The sequence below is a fragment of the Aquarana catesbeiana genome, linkage group LG10 (genome assembly GCF_042186555.1).
Source record: "Aquarana catesbeiana isolate 2022-GZ linkage group LG10, ASM4218655v1, whole genome shotgun sequence".
Classification (NCBI taxonomy): domain Eukaryota; kingdom Metazoa; phylum Chordata; class Amphibia; order Anura; family Ranidae; genus Aquarana; species Aquarana catesbeiana.
In genome coordinates, this window is record NC_133333.1 from 41,530,584 (window position 1) to 41,548,484 (window position 17,901).

The window sequence follows — 17,901 nt, forward strand, 5'->3', positions numbered from 1 at the left end:
TCATTTCCAAACACTTTCTTATTCCATGAGACTTTCTTTGATGGAATCCAGCTTTATATGAACTTTTTGTTTGCACTTTATTCACATGTGATGTAATTTAGCATATGTGTCTTCAAACTTTATTCACAGTTATTATTGTTTATATACTGTTGATTATCTGCACATTTGAATATTTTGATATTTGTCTGTATTCGCACGAATGCACTTTATTGTTTAGTGTGCACTCTTTTTACATATTCTAATGGATAGATAGAGGGCAGATGGGTCTGGAGGTAGCCCAATCCTCAAAGGCACAGGGGTGCACTGAACACCCAGTATATAGCACAATGGCAGCAAAGATGTCCAGTGTGTCCCCTCATCAATATTCCTGGAGACCTGGTTCCTCCAAGGAAAAAAGGTTGAGAAAAGCTACTGCGGGAATTAATTCTTCATGACACATCATTAAGGCAATGGCATTGTGCAGTGTATTGCATATACCAATTACTGTGTGTAATAATGACAAATGCAAATTCTCTTTGAAAAAACAAAGTAACACTGATGATGAGTTAAAGATTTTATTAACATGCATTTAGCACATCTACTGTTTGATACATCTCAATGCTGTTTTAAGTTGTCATTGTTTCTAAAGCAACCAAAGCTTATGACGTTTTACACATGCATCAAAGTCCTAACAAAGAATCAAGCACGGCTTGCAGCTGATTTGGTTATTTAGCAGGAACAACAGGTATTGCAGGGGTACACGTCTTCTCTATTGCTTCTAATTGCTTTGCTCCGACTGCAACTCCAAGCCCTATTTTACAACCACCTTCTGTAACGCAGCCTTGCATCGACATTGGTACTTTCTTACCATCTGCAAATTAAGATAAGATTTTATTTTTACCAAATACCTCTAAATAGGGTACAGTGAATAATGTTGCTAAACTTGATTTGCTCTGAACCTTGTCACCCTAAGACAGGTAATTTGTTACTTGAAGGATCCCCAGGTAAAAATAGGAGAAAACCCCTGAAAAAGGGAAAATAATGCAACCACCACATCTAAGGATTAGTAAGCTGCAATATTTTTCATTTTTGTTTTAGGATTTGGTTGTTCCAAGCTGGAACTACATCAAGGTGGGCAGGGACAGATCCTTAAATTATAGTAAGGAGATCTGACTGATGGACTCTTCATTGGGTGAAACAATATATCGTGAATTAACCCACTAGAAATTATTACTTTGGAGGGATTTGTACCTCTAAAACATGGGGAATTCCTTACATGATTGGACGGTTCAAGTGACTTGAGACAGAGGAGACAGGAGAGATCATTCCCTTTTCCTATCACATACAGTATGTATAATTCTAAAATCCAGATAGGGATAAAAGAGGATGAAAAGGGAAGGCTCATTTGTTTGATAGTAAAAATGTGTTCTTGATTGCTTGATTTTTAAAAAAAATGTAGTTTCTATGTAAAATATTGTACATATGCAGTCTAAACTATATACAGGGTTCATTTAATATTTATTTCATTTAAGTAGGCAAAGGAACTCTGTGTTGCACCTTAAAGTAAAGGGGATCTTTGGAGCCTTATACCATTCTTATGGTCAATGAACCTTAAAGTGAATCAAAATGTATGGCAAGGAGTACATCGCTCCATATAAAGTATCTCACAAAAGTGAGTACACCCCTCACATTTTTGTAAATATTTTATTATATCTTTTCATGTGACAACACTGAAGAAATTACACTTTGCTACAATGTAAAGTAGTGAGCATACAGCTTGTATAACAGTGTAAATTTTCTGTGCCCTCAAAATAACTCAACATGCCATTAATGTCTAAACCGCTGGCAACAAAAGTGAGTACACCCCTAAGTGAAAATGTCCAAATGGGGCCCAAAGTGTCAATATATTGTGTGGCCACCATTATTTTCCAGCACTGCCTTAACCCTCTTGGGCCTGGAGTTCACCAGAGTTTCACAGGTTGCCAATGGAGTCCTCTTCCACTCCTCCATGAGGACATCACGGAGCTGGTGGATGTTAGAGACCTTGCGCTCCTCCACCTTCCATTTAAGGATGCCCCACAGATGTTCAATAGGGTTCAGGTCTGGAAACATGCTTGGCCAGTCCATCACCTTTACCCTCAGCTTCTTTAGCAAGGCAGTGATAGTCTTGGAGGTGTGTTTGGGGTTGTTACCATGTTGGAATACTGCCCTGCGGCCCAGTCTCCGAAGGGAGGGGATCATGCTTAGCTTTAGTATGTCACAGTACATGTTGGCATTCATGGTTCCCTCAATGAACTGAAGCTCCCCAGTGCTGGCACCACTCATGCAGCCCCAGACCATAACATGCTTGACTGTAGGCAAGACACACTTGTCTTTGTACTCCTCACCTGGTTGCCGCCACACACGCTTAACACCATCTGAATCAAATACATTTATCTTGGTCTCATCAGACCACATGACATTGTTCCAGTAATCCATGCCCTTAGTCTGCTTGTCTTCAGCAAACTACAGGATTTCTTGTGCATTATCTTTAGAAGAGGCTTCCTTCTGGGATGACAGCCATAGAGACCAATTTAATGCAGTGTGCGGCGTATGGTCTAAGCACTGACAGGCTGACCCCCACCCTTTCAACCTCTGCAGCAATGCTGGGAGCACTCATACGTCTATTTCCCAAAGACAACCTCTGGATATGACACTGAGCACATGCACTCAACTTCTTTGGTCGATTGTGGCGAGGCCTGTTCTGAGTGGAACCTGTCCTGTTAAACTGCTGTATGGTCTTGGTCCAGTGCTGCAGCTCAGTTTCAGGGTCTTGGCAATCTTGTTATAGACTTAGGCCATCTTTATGTTGAGCAACAATTCTATTTTTCAAATCCTCAGAGTTCTTTTCCATGAGGTGCCACGTTGAACTTTCAGTGACCAGTATGTGAGATTGAGAGCGATAACACCAACCTTAACACACCTGCTCCTCATTCACACCAGAGACCTTGTAACACTAACAAGTCACATGACTCTAGGGAGGGAAAATTGCAAATTTGGCCCATTTTCACTTAGTGGTGTACTCACTTTGGTTTCCAGTGGTTTAGACATTAATGGCACAGTACATGTTGGCATTCATGGTTCCCCCAAGGAACTGTAGCTCCCCAGTGGCGGCAGTACTCATCCAGCCCCAGACCATGACACTCCCACCACCATGCTTGACTGTAGGCAAGACACTTATCTCTGTACTCCTCACCTGGTTGCCGCCACACACGATTGACACCATCTGAACCAAATAAGTTTATCTTGGTCTCATCAGACCACAGGTCAAGGTTCCATAATCCATGTCCTTAGTCTACTTGTCTTCAGCAATTTTTTGTGTGGGCTTTCTTGTGCATCATCTTTAGGAGAGGCTTCCTTCTGGGACAACAGCCATGCAGACCAATTTGATGCAGTGTGCGACGTATGGTCTGAGCACTCACAGGCTGACCCCCCCACCCCTTCAAACTCTGCAGCTTTGCTGGCAGCACTCATACGTCTATTTCCCAAAGACAACCTCTGGATATGACGCTGAGGACGTGCACTCAACTTCTTTGGTCGACCATGGCGAGGCCTGTTCTGAGTGGAACCTGTCCTGTTAAACCACTGTATGGTCTTGGCCACCATGCTGCAGCTCATTTTCAGGGTCTTGGCAATCTTCCTATAGCCTAGGCCATCTTTATGTAGAAAGAACATTCTTTTTTTCAGATCCTCTGAGTTCTTTGCCATGAGGTGCCACGTTGAACTTCCAGTGACCAGTATGAGAGAGTGAGAGCAATGACACCAAATTTAACACACCTGCTCCCCATTCACACCTGGGACCTTGTAACACTAACGAGTCACATGACATCGGGGAGGAAACATGGCTACTTGGGCCCAATTTGGACATTTTCACTTGGTGTACTCACTTTTGTTGCCAGCGGTTTAGACATTAACCATTACACATCCGCTCTATGGCCGAATGACCTGAATTCCCGGGACGCCGTCATATGACGGCCTCCCCGTGCACACTCCCTGCGCGCGCCCTGCAGGGAGCGCGCTGTAATCACCGAGTGACTGAGACTCGGCTGATCACCAATCCGAGTAAGGGGCCGGTCCCACCGGTCCCACAAGTGCCACCTATCAATGTCCATCTGTAGTGTCAATCATTGCCACCTGGCAGTGTTGCCCATCACTGCCACCCATCAGTGCCCATCACTGCCACCCATCAGTGCCCATCACTGCCGCCTATCAGTGCCCATCACTGCCGCCTCATCAGCGTACATCAATGAAGGAGAAAAATGACCCGTTTTAAATTTTTTATAACAAAATATAAAAAAATAAATTTTTTTTTTTTTTTAAATTCAGTTTTTTACATTTTTTTAACAAAAAATAAAAACTGCAGAGGTGATCAAATACCACCAAAAGAAAGCTTTATTTGTGGTGAAAAAATGATAAAAATTTCATTTGGGTACAGTGTTGTATGAGCGCGCAATTGTCATTCAAAGTGCATCAGCGCTGAAAGCTGAAAATTGGTCTGGATAGGAGGGGGGTTTAAGTGCCCTGTAAGCAAGTGGTTAATAGCTGTGTGTTGAGTTATTTTGAGGGGACAGCAAATTTACACTGTTATACAAGCTGTATACTCACTACTTTACATTGCAGCAAAGTGTCATTTCTTCAGTGTTATCACATGAAAAGATGTAATAAAATATTTACAAAAATGTTGTGCGATACTATTTATGTGGTAATCACAATAGAATCATAATTGCGATAGATACATACCGGACAGCTGAATAAGTGACCTATACGTCAAACACTCAAATTCGTTCCCACGGCACAATACCGTTCCATTGCTTTTGCAGCCATCAGTAGATGTATTCACATAGCAGCTTGGACACATGAAGTTGTTTAGTGGCATTTTATCATGACATTGTTCTGGAAAATGAAAATAAATGAATACATTTGCTATCTATCTATCTATCTATGTACATAACTGGGAACTTTCCAAGTGAGTTTTGGGTGGAGGAAGTTGACCTGCACAGAGTTCTCACCTCAACCCGATAGAACACTTTTGGGATGAATTAAAACGGAGACTGCGAGCCAGGCCTTCTCATCCACATCAGTGCCTGACCTCACAAATGTGCTTCTGGAAGAATGGTCAAACGTTTCCATAGACACACTACTAAACCTTGTAGACAGCCATCCAAGATAGGTATAGCTACAAAAGGTGGGCCAACTCAAAATTGAATTCTATAGACTAAGACTGGGATGCCATTAAAATTGATGTGCGTGTAAAGGCAGGTGTCCCAATACTTTTGGTAAAATAGTGTGTGTGTGTGTGTGTGTGTGTGTGTGTGTGTGTGTGTGTGTGTGTGTGTGTGTGTATATATATATATATATATATATATATATATATATATTATATTTCGTAGGCAGAACTTCCGAGACTGGCCCTGTGCTCACCTTTAACTGCTGTCACTTTCAAACACAGAAGCCAGTAGAGGAAGTTTTCTGCAATAATCTCTTCCTCTACCGGTTTCTGTGTTCACAAGTGACAGAGCAGCATCTTTTCTGGTGGCTTACACAGAACCCTCTCTGCCCTGCACCAGTGGCTGCCCGTCCATAGGGGCGCACGGGTGACACACATTCCCCCCCCCCAGGCAGTCACAAAATAAGTAAATAAATAATTTTTAAAAAAGGCCCTTTAAAAAAAAAAATGTCCTTAAGTGCACTATGGGAAGTGCAACGTCTATGCAATCACAAGATTGCAGACAAGACGCTTCATTTGCAGGGTTTTGACCTGCCTTGTGGCGCAATCCATTGCGCCGGAATACTTCCGCCCGTAGTATCACTATGGGTGCATTGTTCTTGTTTGGCACCACCCTAGGACATGGGCGGTGCTTTCCCTTCAAGTTACGATATCACTTCCGGTTTCCCTGGCCAGTGATAAACCGGACGTGATGTCAGCAGCTCAGTGGAATGCGCGTCCCGAACTGAGCTTTTTATTCACAGCCCTCCCTCCTCTCTACACTGACACTTCCATCCCAGCCTGGAGCATGGGCAGCTATGGTTGGCAGGCTAGCCTTGCAGGATGTCCCTGAGTTGCTGGACATGAAGAAGGGTGACAGGGTGCTGGACAGTTCTGACTCAGGACTCCCCCAAAGTCCTTGTCCCAGCAACTGACTCAGCCCAGCATTAGCAGACAAGTCCTCTGATAGGGAGACAGTGCCTGTGGTGATTACAGTCCTGTCTATGTACTACAGGTTATTGGGCTGTCACATAAGAGCCTGTATAGATATAACCTCATGGACTCTAGGGGGCACAAGGTGTACAAGGGCACACTGTGTTCCAGCAATGTGATGTTCATTGATGATGTGATCATTGGTGATCAGTAATGAGATGATGATCAGTGATGCAATGTGATGATAATCAATGATGTGAACAGTGATGATCAGTATGCTGTGATTCTGGGCTGTATACTCTGCTGTGAGTTTAGGCTGTATACTCTGCTATGAGTCTGGGCTGTTTACTCTGCTGTGAGTCTGGGCTGTTTACTCTGCTGTGATTCTGGGCTGTATACTCTGCTGTGATTCTGGGCTGTATACTCTGCTGTGATTCTGGGCTGTATACTCTGCTGTGATTCTGGGGCTGTATACTCTGCTGTGAGTCTGGGCTGTATACTCTGTCCTGTGATTCTGGGGCTGTATACTTTGTCATGTGATGCTGAGCTGTATACTTCTGACACTATAGGTGGAAGCAAGTGGAATACAGGGGACGGAGTGGGTGGATGCTATAGGGGTGGGGCTTATAAGTGGGAGGGGTCAAAAAGGAGGGGGCGGTCTGGCGCCCCAACATCCTAAAATGTCACCAGCTGCCACTGCCCTGCACATCCATATAATATCAGAGGAGGAGGTGAGGGGATTTACACAGCCATACAATTCTAGCGGCATTGGACTTCTCCACTCCTTGTCTAGTTATAGCTGCTCATCTGCAACAGCCTCTTTCTCTGCCACTCTGTAGGAGGAGGAATTTTTGGGGTGGGGGATTAGCTCTGTCAGACGAAGGTCATTTGTGGTTGTACAGTTGTTGTCTATGTGTTACCTACTTTCTGTATGATACACACCCTTGATAGGAATCTGGTATGTATTTGGGGGTGTGGGCCCCACCTCATTTGGTAGCAGATGCAGTTTGCTTATCTACCATTAGATGACTCTGTTGCAATTTTGGTATGGTAAGGGAAAAGTTATAAGCAGGTGTTAGCTCCCTTTTAGAGAAATCCCTCCCTGGTAATGCCAAGATATAGACCTACACTGAGATGAGCTAAGGGGCCCTTTGCGGGCTGAATTTCCAGGTGAGGTGGTATAGATCAGGGTTTTTCCTTGTCAAAAGAAGTTTATTGAGTATACAATATTATAAAGATACATAAAGTAAGTTTACAAGGATCTATAAAGTAAGCTCATTGTTTTACAGTAGGGTTTATATAGGTAAATATCATGAAATTTCAAATATTAAACATTGGGTTCACGTAAACCTAAATTAAAGATATATATAATTTCCTTAGTTACTTTTGTAGGTATTTAAATGATTTATACCTACTATACATATTGTTTACAAGTAGAGTGTATATAGGTCAAATAAATTCTGATAATGAGCTTTAATCGTAAGGTGAAGAAAAGGAAAGAGAAAGAAGAAAAAGGGTTGAAAGGTAGAGGTATGGTCCACAAGGTTGTCCCGCTCGTCAGTTTATTATTCTTTTTAGTTCTCTTTGAAGCCTTAGAATGGGTGTCTCTGTAGGTCATTTAATCTGTTACCATGGCAACAGGACAGAGTCATTGAAGTTTGACAGGAACTGTTGTTTTATCCAAGGATGCCAAAGTTTTTCAAATTTTGGAATTTGATTTTGATCGATGGCTACCATCTTAGCATGGGACATTGTATTATTCATTCTGTGAATTGTTTCTGCTAGTACCAATGTAGGAGATTTCCATGCCTTGGCCACTGTTTGTTTTGCAGCCGTTATTAGTTGGATCATAAGTTTGAATTGAGAGAGTGTTAACCATTCCGGTTTTAGATTAAGTAAAGTTAAATATGGATCTGGTTGTATTATTTTTTTAAATATTTTAGATGCAATCACAAAGACTTCCTTCCAGAAGGTTTGGATTACTGGGCACGTCCACCATATGTGTAAATATGTGCCTATTTCTGGGCATCCTCAAAAACAAAGAGTTGAGGTATTAGGTGAATATTTTGCCACTCTAGCGGGTACAAGGTACCAGCGAGTTAGGACTTTATAATTTGTCTCCAGTGCTAAGATGTTGGGTGAAGATGACTTAGATGTGAGCCATATGTTAGACCAGTCCGTGTCTTCTAAAGTTCGTCCCAGGTCCTCCTCCCACCTCTGAACGTAAGAGGGCCTATTAAGATTTGCTACTCCATATAATTGATTATAAAGTGATGAAATTGTACCTTTAGCAAATGGATCTTTTGTACAGATTGATTCAAAAATGGATAATTGGGATAATGGTGTATCCCCCTTTAGGAATGGTGTATAGAAATTTTTGATTTGGAGATATCTAAATATTTCAGAGTTTGGTAGATCATATTTTTCTCTAAGCGATGGGAATGAAAGGAATGATTTAGATGCTATGAAGTCATTTAGTGTCTGAATGCCTGATGTTGTCCAAGCTTTAAAAGAATTTGGGTAGATCCATGCCGGATAAAAGGCCGGATTTCTGATAAAAGAAAGGAGAGGATTGTGTGGAGATTGTAACTGATATTTGGTTTTTAGTTTATCCCAGAGAGATAAGAAGTGTTTAGTTATGGGATTATGAATTTTAAAGCGGTCTTTAGGATCAAGCCATAATAAATTTGATATTAATAGAGGGTCATTTTCTGAAGCCTCTATAAATACCCATAATGGGATTTCCTGTTTTGCATGGTATTTGGACAGACTGGCCAAATGTGCTGCTCTGTAGTAGTTAGTAAAATTAGGGTATCCCAGGCCTCCTTTATTTTTGGGAAGATTTAGTGTCTGTATGGGTATACGTGGTTTAGAAGAGCCCCATATAAATGAAGTTGCTCTTTTTTGTACTATTCTCAAAAAATAGGAAGGAATTGGAATAGGGAGGACTCTGAATAGATAAAGCAATTTGGGTAGAATAGTCATTTTGATTGCATTAATCTTCCCTATCCAGGATAAAGGAAGTTGCGACCATTGTTTTATTAGATTTGTGATCTGTCTTAATACAGGAGGATAATTGGTTGAGAATAAGTCAGAATGAGATGCTGTTAAATGAATTCCAAGATATGGGATTGATTTTTCTGCCCATGTGAATGGGAGTGCAGCCCTAGCCGGGATCAATTCCATGTTTGTGAGTGAAATATTAAGCACTAGGCATTTCTTAGGATTAATCATAAGGCCGGATAGGGCTGCAAATCCATCAAGAGCTGGTATTAAGTTAGGACCAGAGACCTGTGGTGATGATAGAAAAAGTAATATATCGTCTGCAAATATACATAATTTGTGTGTAATACCTCCTACTTCAATGCCAGTTATAGTTTGGTTTGTTCTGATGTATTGGGCCATGGGTTCGAGTATAAGGGCAAATAATAAGGGAGATAATGGGCAACCCTGTCGGGTACCTCTTTCGATATTAAAGGCTTCAGATTTGTATCCAGCATATTTTATATAGGCTTTGGGTTTATTATATAATGCTTTGATCCATGTTAAAAAGTGGGGTCCAAAACCCCATTTTTGTAATGAATATTGCATATATTGCCAGGATACTGTGTCAAATGCCCTCTTAATATCGAGAGATAGAAAACATAAAGGGATTTTCCGTTTTTTAGCAATATGTGCCAATAACACTGCCCTGCGTATATTATCGCCTGCCTGTCTATTTGGCATGAAGCCTACTTGATCTCTATGTATTAATTTTCCTATAATGCTATTGAGGTGTTTTGCTATTATTTTTGCTAATAATTTAATATCGAGGTTTAACAGAGAGATAGGCCGATAATTCACACAGGAAGTATCATCAGAAAGGGGTTTTGGGATCATACAAACAATTGCCATTAGTGTTTCTTGCCGAAAAGAATGTCCATCTAGAAGTTTGTTAAAAGTTTCACTGAGAATGGGAGAGAGTATTTCTGAGAATGTTTTATAGTATAAAGCTGAGTAGCCGTCTGGGCCTGGTCTTTTGTTAAGTTTTAGGTCTTTTATGGCGTTAGCAACTTCATCTATAGTTATAGGCTCATCCAAACTGCTTTTTTGATTCTGAGATAACTCAGGTAAGGTTATTTTTGAGAAGAAGGATTCAGCTTCTGTAGGATTAAATTCATTGTTTGTCTTGTATAAAGTTGCGAGATGTGAGTGAAATTTATGGACTATTTTAACTGGATTACAAGTGTAAACATTTTTTGATAATTTCAAATGTATTGGTTTGAAAGATTTGTTAGTTGAATTTAATGCCCGAGCCAAATATGTACCTGGTTTGTTTGTATTCATGTAGAAATTGTGTTTGGAGCGTTTGAGGGATTTATCAACTGACTCAGTGAGAAATAGATCATATTCCAATCTAGATTTTTCCAGATGAGATTTTGTACTCTGAGATGGATTATCTTGAAATGATATGTAGGCTGCATTAAAATTGAGTTCTAGTTTTTTTGCTAGATTTTTGCGTTCCCGTTTAAATAGTGCCATTTGTCTTTGTATTGTACCACGCAAGACAGGCTTATGAGCTTCCCACAGTGTTATTGGGGAGATGTCTGTTGTATTATTAATTGATATGTATTCCTTTAAAGCTTGTTCAATGGCCATCTGATGTAGTGGGTGTTTGAGCATTATGTCCGGTAAGTACCACGTTGGGTCATGCGCTTTTGGTATGGCTGAGGCTATAGTAGTGTATACTGCATTATGGTCAGACCACAGAATCGGAATTATATCTGATGCAATAATTTCTGGTATCATTCCTATTGTTAGAAAAATATGATCTATTCTGGTGAAGGTTTGATGAGGGTGCGAGAAATAAGTGAATTTCTTTTTCATTGGGTTACTTTCTCTCCATGAATCTACCAGATTGTGTTTGGAAAGAAGTTGAGAAAAAGGTAATCTAGAGGTTATTTTGGATGGTGTAAAAGGTGATTTATCTAGAAATGGGAGGAGGACCTGGTTCGAATCCCCACACATTATCACTGTTCCTATTTTGTGTGTATTAATCACTTGTAATATATGTGAGAGGAATGGTGTAGGTTGTTTGTTAGGAGCGTAGTAGGAAATCACCGTGATTGCTGTATCCATTATATAACCCATGAGTATCAGGTATCTACCTTCTGGGTCTTTAATTTCTGATGATAAGGTGAATGGTGTGGATCGGTGAAATGCAATTAGAGTTCCCCTTTGCTTGGTACAGGCAGAAGCCGTGTAAATTTGTTGATAAAAAGGAGAAATATATTTTGGAGTAGAATCTTTGGTGAAGTGTGTTTCTTGGAGGCATACTATGTGAGCCTTCTTGTTATGGAAAGTACGGAAGGCTTTGGTCCTTTTTTGAGGGACATTTATTCCCTGAACATTCAGGGAAAGTATATTCAGTGGTGCCATGGCAATAAATCAAATAGTTTTGACTTACTTTTTGTTATGCAGAGCTGACTGAGCAGATCAACCTGTGTGGACTGAAGAGATGAATAGATAGAAAAGAAACCAGTGAATTCTGGAGTAAAGAGTAAACAAAAAACATATGAGATTAGATGATACATTGTATAAATTATTTTTTGCAAGTAATCACAATTTACCCGTGAAAGAGAATAAATATCTCTCTCAGGGGAATAAGTGCCTTCGTCACACTTCCACATAATATGGTTGGGAGAATGAGGAGGGCTAATGGGGGTACACGGATCTTCCGCTTACAGGAGAGAAGTGCTATGTCAAAAGACATCAAAATGATGTTTCATTAATTGGAGTGCAGAATATAGTTTTTGTTGAAATTATTTATTCCAGGGTGGTTGTATATGGTTAGTCTTGCCCTAGGCTAAATAATTCAGTTAGAAAGGTACTGTTAATAACTTTGGTATTGATGAAGATAGTTTGAATTATTTTGGGATTTTAACCCTTTTAGAGTAAACAATTACATATTTTATTCATATGTAACTGTTTAGATATGTTAACTCATAAAATTGAGGTTGTATTGCTTCAGATTAGAATAAACAAAAACATAATTCTAGGAACTAGTTAGGTAATAATATATTTGTTTTAAGAAAAGAAAGAAAAAGCTTCCATTACTTCTGGATTATTGAACATATTTGTCCTAAAAAGTAATAAATCTATTGTTATTACCTGATAATATATAACTGAACAAGAATTTCCTTATTTCACTTATATATTCTAAGGCTATATGAATCAGAAGTAATAAGAAATATAACTGGAATGTAACATGATCCCACACAGTGTGTGACTATCAGAATGCAGTTACATTCAGTTATAAATATAGGTTTTTTATAGAGAACCATCTCTTAGTATAATAAATGAAGAGATATCAGGAATTAGGATGTCAGTCCATTGAATCTTCTTGGTCCATGGATGATGTGGCATAACGGCCTCTTTTGTGAGAATGATGATTCCCATTTTGTTCTGAAATTTTCTGGGTGCTGCCTGAAGGTGAAAATGATGCCATTCTTCTGTGTGTGGGAGTGTTGCTGCTTGTGGGTTCTGTCAGATTTAGTTTTAAAAGGGTTTGTTGTAGTTCATCTGCTGATCTGCTTCTGTAAATTGTACCTTGGTAGTTAAATCTGACTGAAAAGGGGAAGCCCCATTGATACATAATGTTGTGGCGTTGCAGTTCCATTAGTTGGGGTTTCATGGATCGTCTTTTAGTAATAGTAAGTTGGGATAGGTCAGCAAAAATTTGATAATTGTGTCCTTGAAAATTAAGTTCCTTTTTTTTCTCTTGCAGCAATTAGTATTTGTTCTTTCGTTCTGTAATAATGAAATTTTGTGATTATATCACGTGGGGGTCCATCTTTCTTTTTGGCTGTGAGGGCTCTGTGTACTCTGTCCAGTTCTAAACGTTCAATAGGGATATCTGGCTTTAGTTCTTGTAATAGAGCAGTAATAGTAGATTGCAGGTCTGTCACAGTTTCAGGTATTCCCCTTATGCGCAAGTTTGAACGTCTGGCTCTATTTTCGTAATCTTCGAGCTTAGTTTGAAGTATTAAATTCTCTTTTTTTAATTGTTCCAATTCTGTTATATTTTCTTGGGTTGTAATTTCAATTTCATCTATTTTTATTTCTAAGGCTGCGGTGCGGTTTCCCAGCTCTCTTATTTCTTTGGTTAGGCTTTTTGTTATTTGGTCTGAGGTTTGTTTTAAAGCCTTATGAAGCATCTTTTCAAATTGTAATAATATTACTGGGGCTACTGAGGAGGCTTGTGGAGAAGTTTGTGAGAGGATTTGTTCTGTATCTGACTCAAATGGAGAGTCTTGCTGTGACATTTTCTGTCTGTGAGAGCGCCCTGATGCAGTATCTTGTGAGGTGACTGGAGCTGCTTCAGCTGCAGTGAGTGCCTGTGAGCTCTTTGTGAGGTGATTTTTATTTCTGCCACGGTTTCCTCCCAGTACCATATTTCCTGCCCAAACTTTCACAGTTTGTTCCCTGGGGCAAAAAGGTTCAAATGGATACCTTTTGAGCCTGCAGGCTCCGCTTTGTCCTTCTCTTCTCTCCTGAGCGGTGTGGAGCTCTAACAATGCATGTCTGCTCCGCTAGGCTCCGCCTCCTGCCCCCCCCAGAACAGAGTTTTTCAACCAGGATGCCGCGGACAGATCCCGATCTGATCGCTACTCTGTGTTAACTCCCATGCAGTGCGACTCTATGAGGAGAGAGGGAGCACAGCCCGCATGGCTCTCTCCTGCAACTATATGTACTATTGTCAGCAAAGCAGAAAGCTGTTCCTGCCGCCCACCTGCGTCCTACCAACCGATGACTCTTCATCAGTAGGGAAGATGGCTAAAAGATGTGTACTTGTGCTCTGCACTCAAATAACTGCTAAAGAATGTTTAACCTTTCACATTGCATTCTGCTCTGAAGATTCTGATAGTATATCAAATGTGAAATGGCATGGGAAATAATGTGAAGATGTGAAGGTGCAGTAAAGTGCTGAAAATGCATTCATTTGTGGACATTCCTTTATTAAGTGTTAGTCATAGGGCTAGGAATTTGTGTGTGGGCCTCTAACCAGGAGACATATGGTGGCTACAAAAGCAGTTGAATGAGTGTTGTAATCAAAAGAAGGAGTGGGACTGGTACAACTTGGTGCCAACATCTGACCATACTATCAGAATCTTTAGTGTAGAACGCCATATGAAAGGTTAAACATTCTTTAACAGTTATTTAAGTGCAGAGCACAATTATACATCTTTTAGTTATCTTCCCTCTTGCCTCTTCTCCTTGGGAGCACCAAAGCATTGGGACCACTTCCCTATGTAACTTCGCCCAGCAGAAAATTCTCCCTGATGACATCCATTCTCAAGCTTCCACCTATACTCTTAACCCATACACATTATTTATAAAACAAAGGAGGCTTGCAGGGAAGCTTAAAATAACGACATTGTAATGGCTTTTTTTCTTTTCCTTCGTAAAAATATCAGTTTTGCTATATTACTTTTTTCACAAATGCATCACTTGCCTGTCGGGTTTAGGGACATTTTTAATGTTGCACTCTCAGCAATATTAAAGTTACTGCTCTGCAAAATGGTATTTGCAATGCTGAAAGTCCCCTGGGGCAGTGCCCCATGCACTTCTTTTGCCAATCCACTGGCTATTATCCTTAAATTGGAGAAAATTGATTTGACAGATTCAGCTCTTATTGACTTCAATGTGGTTTAGACTAGGCATCAGAACTTTTAATATGTTTGGCCACACCTCTGCAAACTGAGGATGCAGATGAAACAAGGAAAAAGAGGTGGGTCTGGTGGCCCACCTTTATGCTGCAGTTCAGGGAAGGCCATAGCAGAGCTTTCAGTGCTCCATGGAGAGTGTAGTAGAGGGAATTAATGCTGCAGAGTGGAGCCAGTCTCATCTGGTTGGTTTTGGGCTGGTGCACCACGTAGAGGTGGGTCAGGCTTAGGATTGCCACCTTTACTTCAAGCCAAACCCGAACACTTTAGCCTGGGACACACTGCTGCTCCTAAATTCAAATATAGGAGCTTTTGCCTTTTTTTTATGACGGGGTGTTCATGCACACATAGGCTTTTGCCAGAGTTTAGGAGAAGCAGAATTTAGAGGCAGTGAAATTCTCCTCTCCAGAATGCAATTCTTCTGCTGATTCTTCAAGCTTTTGGGCATAAAAAACTCCAAACACTGCTAGGGACTTATTCATTTCAATGGCCAGAATAAATTACAATTCCAGCCAATGAAATAAATAAACACCCAATCACCAAATGCTGCTAAACCCACCTAAACTGGTTGAAAAAATGCAGCTTAGGTGAGTTTTTAACTTTTTAAACCAGTGTGCATTAAGCCTTATTCTGGCACAGCAGTATGGGGAGTTCAACTTCCAGGCAGACCTTGTGTAATGACACCTGCCTGGTCCTGCACACATGTCCTGCTCTCAGGCTACTATTGGATGGATACCATGTAAAACCGCCTGCACCTTGCCACCTCTTGGAGTTTGGCATCTGTGCATCCAAGCAACCACTACCTACAATGTTTACAGTCAACGGATGCTGAGCATTACAGAGAGCTGGAGAACTGAGCCCAGCCAGTAATGAGCTGGCAAGAAAAGCCAACATTGCTGGCTTGACTATGGCAAGTTCCCAGGTATGTCTTTCTGTCTGTTGGTATTTCTTCACCTAGTTGTCCTCAGCTTATAACCTCCAGTGGTAGATGTTGATGGAATACGGTACTGTATAGGAAAACAGTTTGGCGCACCTTTTAAACTTCAGTTTTAGATGCAATCTTGTTTTAGGTCAGGCTACCTGGCTAATGCTAATACTCTTGCTTGCTAGTGATTAATTCAACTGAAAAAGCTCTATCTAGGTTCACCTAGCTTCAAACTGAAAATCCTTTGCATGCACTTATCTGTATAAACTGCTCAGCATAGTAGTTCATGGGTAACAATTCATCACTTTCCCTGTAGTGATGTAGACTTCGTCCTTGAAGATGATGAATATTTTAGTTTTACATAAAGTGATGAAAGGTCCAGATTGTGGAGATGTGCTTTCTTTTTTTATCTTAGTGACTGTTGTTGCTGGAAAGTGGAGGAAATCCAAAATGTTGCCACCATAACAGGAAAGAATGTGAAATCATCCAATAAAGGTGCCTGTTTTGGTGACAACTGTTTAAAAAGAGATTTTCCTGTTGTGTCTTCTGGACAGGAAGTGAAGGGAAATCCTAATGGCACACAGATGACAAATAAAATTGCCTACTCTACCCAAAATGACAAAAATGGGCTTTAAGTACTCAAACTTACAGTTGCTTGCTGAATTACTGCACTTCTTTTTTGCTTCAAAAAATAGGAGGAAGACAATGAAACTAGAGGTCGACCGATATGGGTTTTTCTCTGGCCGATGCCGATATTTAGAAATCGCAGTGGCCGATATAAGATGCCGATTTTTTTGGGCCGATATATATATATTTTTTTAAATCAAAAAAGGTTTTATTGCTCATAAGAAAAAACACACATTACAGATATATATGAACCATAATCAACATTTCTTTTTCCACGTAGTAATATGGCTATCAATTAGGTGTTATAGTTTACATCTTAGAACTGCAGCATTTGGACTATATGTCCCATCTGATTAAACCGGCAATATATTCTCCATTCTCCACACATCTTCCTCCTCCATTCTCCAATACACACTCTCGGCCACTACATGTCACATCTTAAACACTTCTTAGCAGCCTCATTTGTACCAATTCCATGGGGCTTATTCCCGGCACATCCAACCACGGGGCCCACAATCTGTCAAATTTTCCAGGACTACCCCTGTGCTGGTATATATATTTTTCCATTATAAGCGTTTTTCCCATATTTAGTATCCATGTTTTGCTACTAGGTGGCGTAGCAGACTTCCATCCCATCAGTATTACCTTTCTAGCCTGGAACAGCGCACGTGCAAAAGCAACCCTCGTCACCTCCTCCGTGATCACCCCCTCCAGAACTCCCAGTAAACAACACAATGGATCTAGGGGGACATTGGCCTGGAACACCTGATTTAGTGTAGCCAGGACCTCTGTCCAATACCTATGGAGTTTGGGGCACTGCCAAAGGAGGTGAATCAGGTCCCCAGACGCTGCCCTGCATCTGCCACATAATGGGTCTGGCGCTTTGCCCATTATATGTAACCTTACAGGGGTATAATGTACTCTCAATAGGATATACAGTTGGGAGACCCTCTGTGCCACGTTTAGTGAGCAGGTGTTAATCTCTTGCAAAGCTTCTTCCCACACCTCCCCCGATAAGGGACCCACATCCGCCTCCCATTGAGCAGCCGCCTTTGTGGGGTACCCCTCTAACAATAATGCTAATAGCATGTTATAGCATTGTGAAATTATACCCTTAGTCTCTGACGCCTCCTGCATTATATGAAAAACCAGTGTGGGGGACTGGGACCAGTCTGTCGCAACCCCTTGTGCCTTAATTGCATGCTGTAATTGTAGATAGTAAAACAACATACTGGTAGGTAGAGAGTATTTATCTTGTAAATCCTTAAACGATAACAGTGTTCCATTACTGAAAATTTGGTACATATGTGTGATACCCCTGCAGCGCCATCTGTGCCCTTGTTGGAGCTTGGCAAGTTCAACATATATTTTATTTTCCCATATCGGGCTATACTTAGTGAAGCCCGAAACGTTTTGTAGTTGTTTAGCTTTGTTCCATACCTTCTGCAAAAGTGTGTATGTGGGCATTTGTTTATTGGGTCTTTGGA

At 40.7% G+C, this 17,901-nt stretch overlaps 1 protein-coding gene across 2 annotated transcripts in view; it reads right to left on the reverse strand.

Annotated features, from left to right (window-relative positions):
• Positions 1-540: 540 nt before the first annotated feature.
• The window catches only part of LOC141110625 (uncharacterized), a 33,075-nt gene continuing 15,714 nt past the window's right edge, over positions 541-17,901 (reverse strand). The window contains exons 4-6 of one of the 2 annotated variants that reach the window (XM_073602070.1): positions 11,604-11,684; positions 4,759-4,911; positions 541-850 (exon numbers count right to left, since the gene is read on the reverse strand). In XM_073602070.1, the coding sequence (XP_073458171.1) occupies positions 705-850; positions 4,759-4,911; positions 11,604-11,684 (380 nt within the window). In that variant the 3' untranslated portion in view covers positions 541-704. The remainder of the gene's footprint in view (positions 851-4,758; positions 4,912-11,603; positions 11,685-17,901) is intronic. The other variant, XM_073602071.1, reaches the window with a different exon arrangement.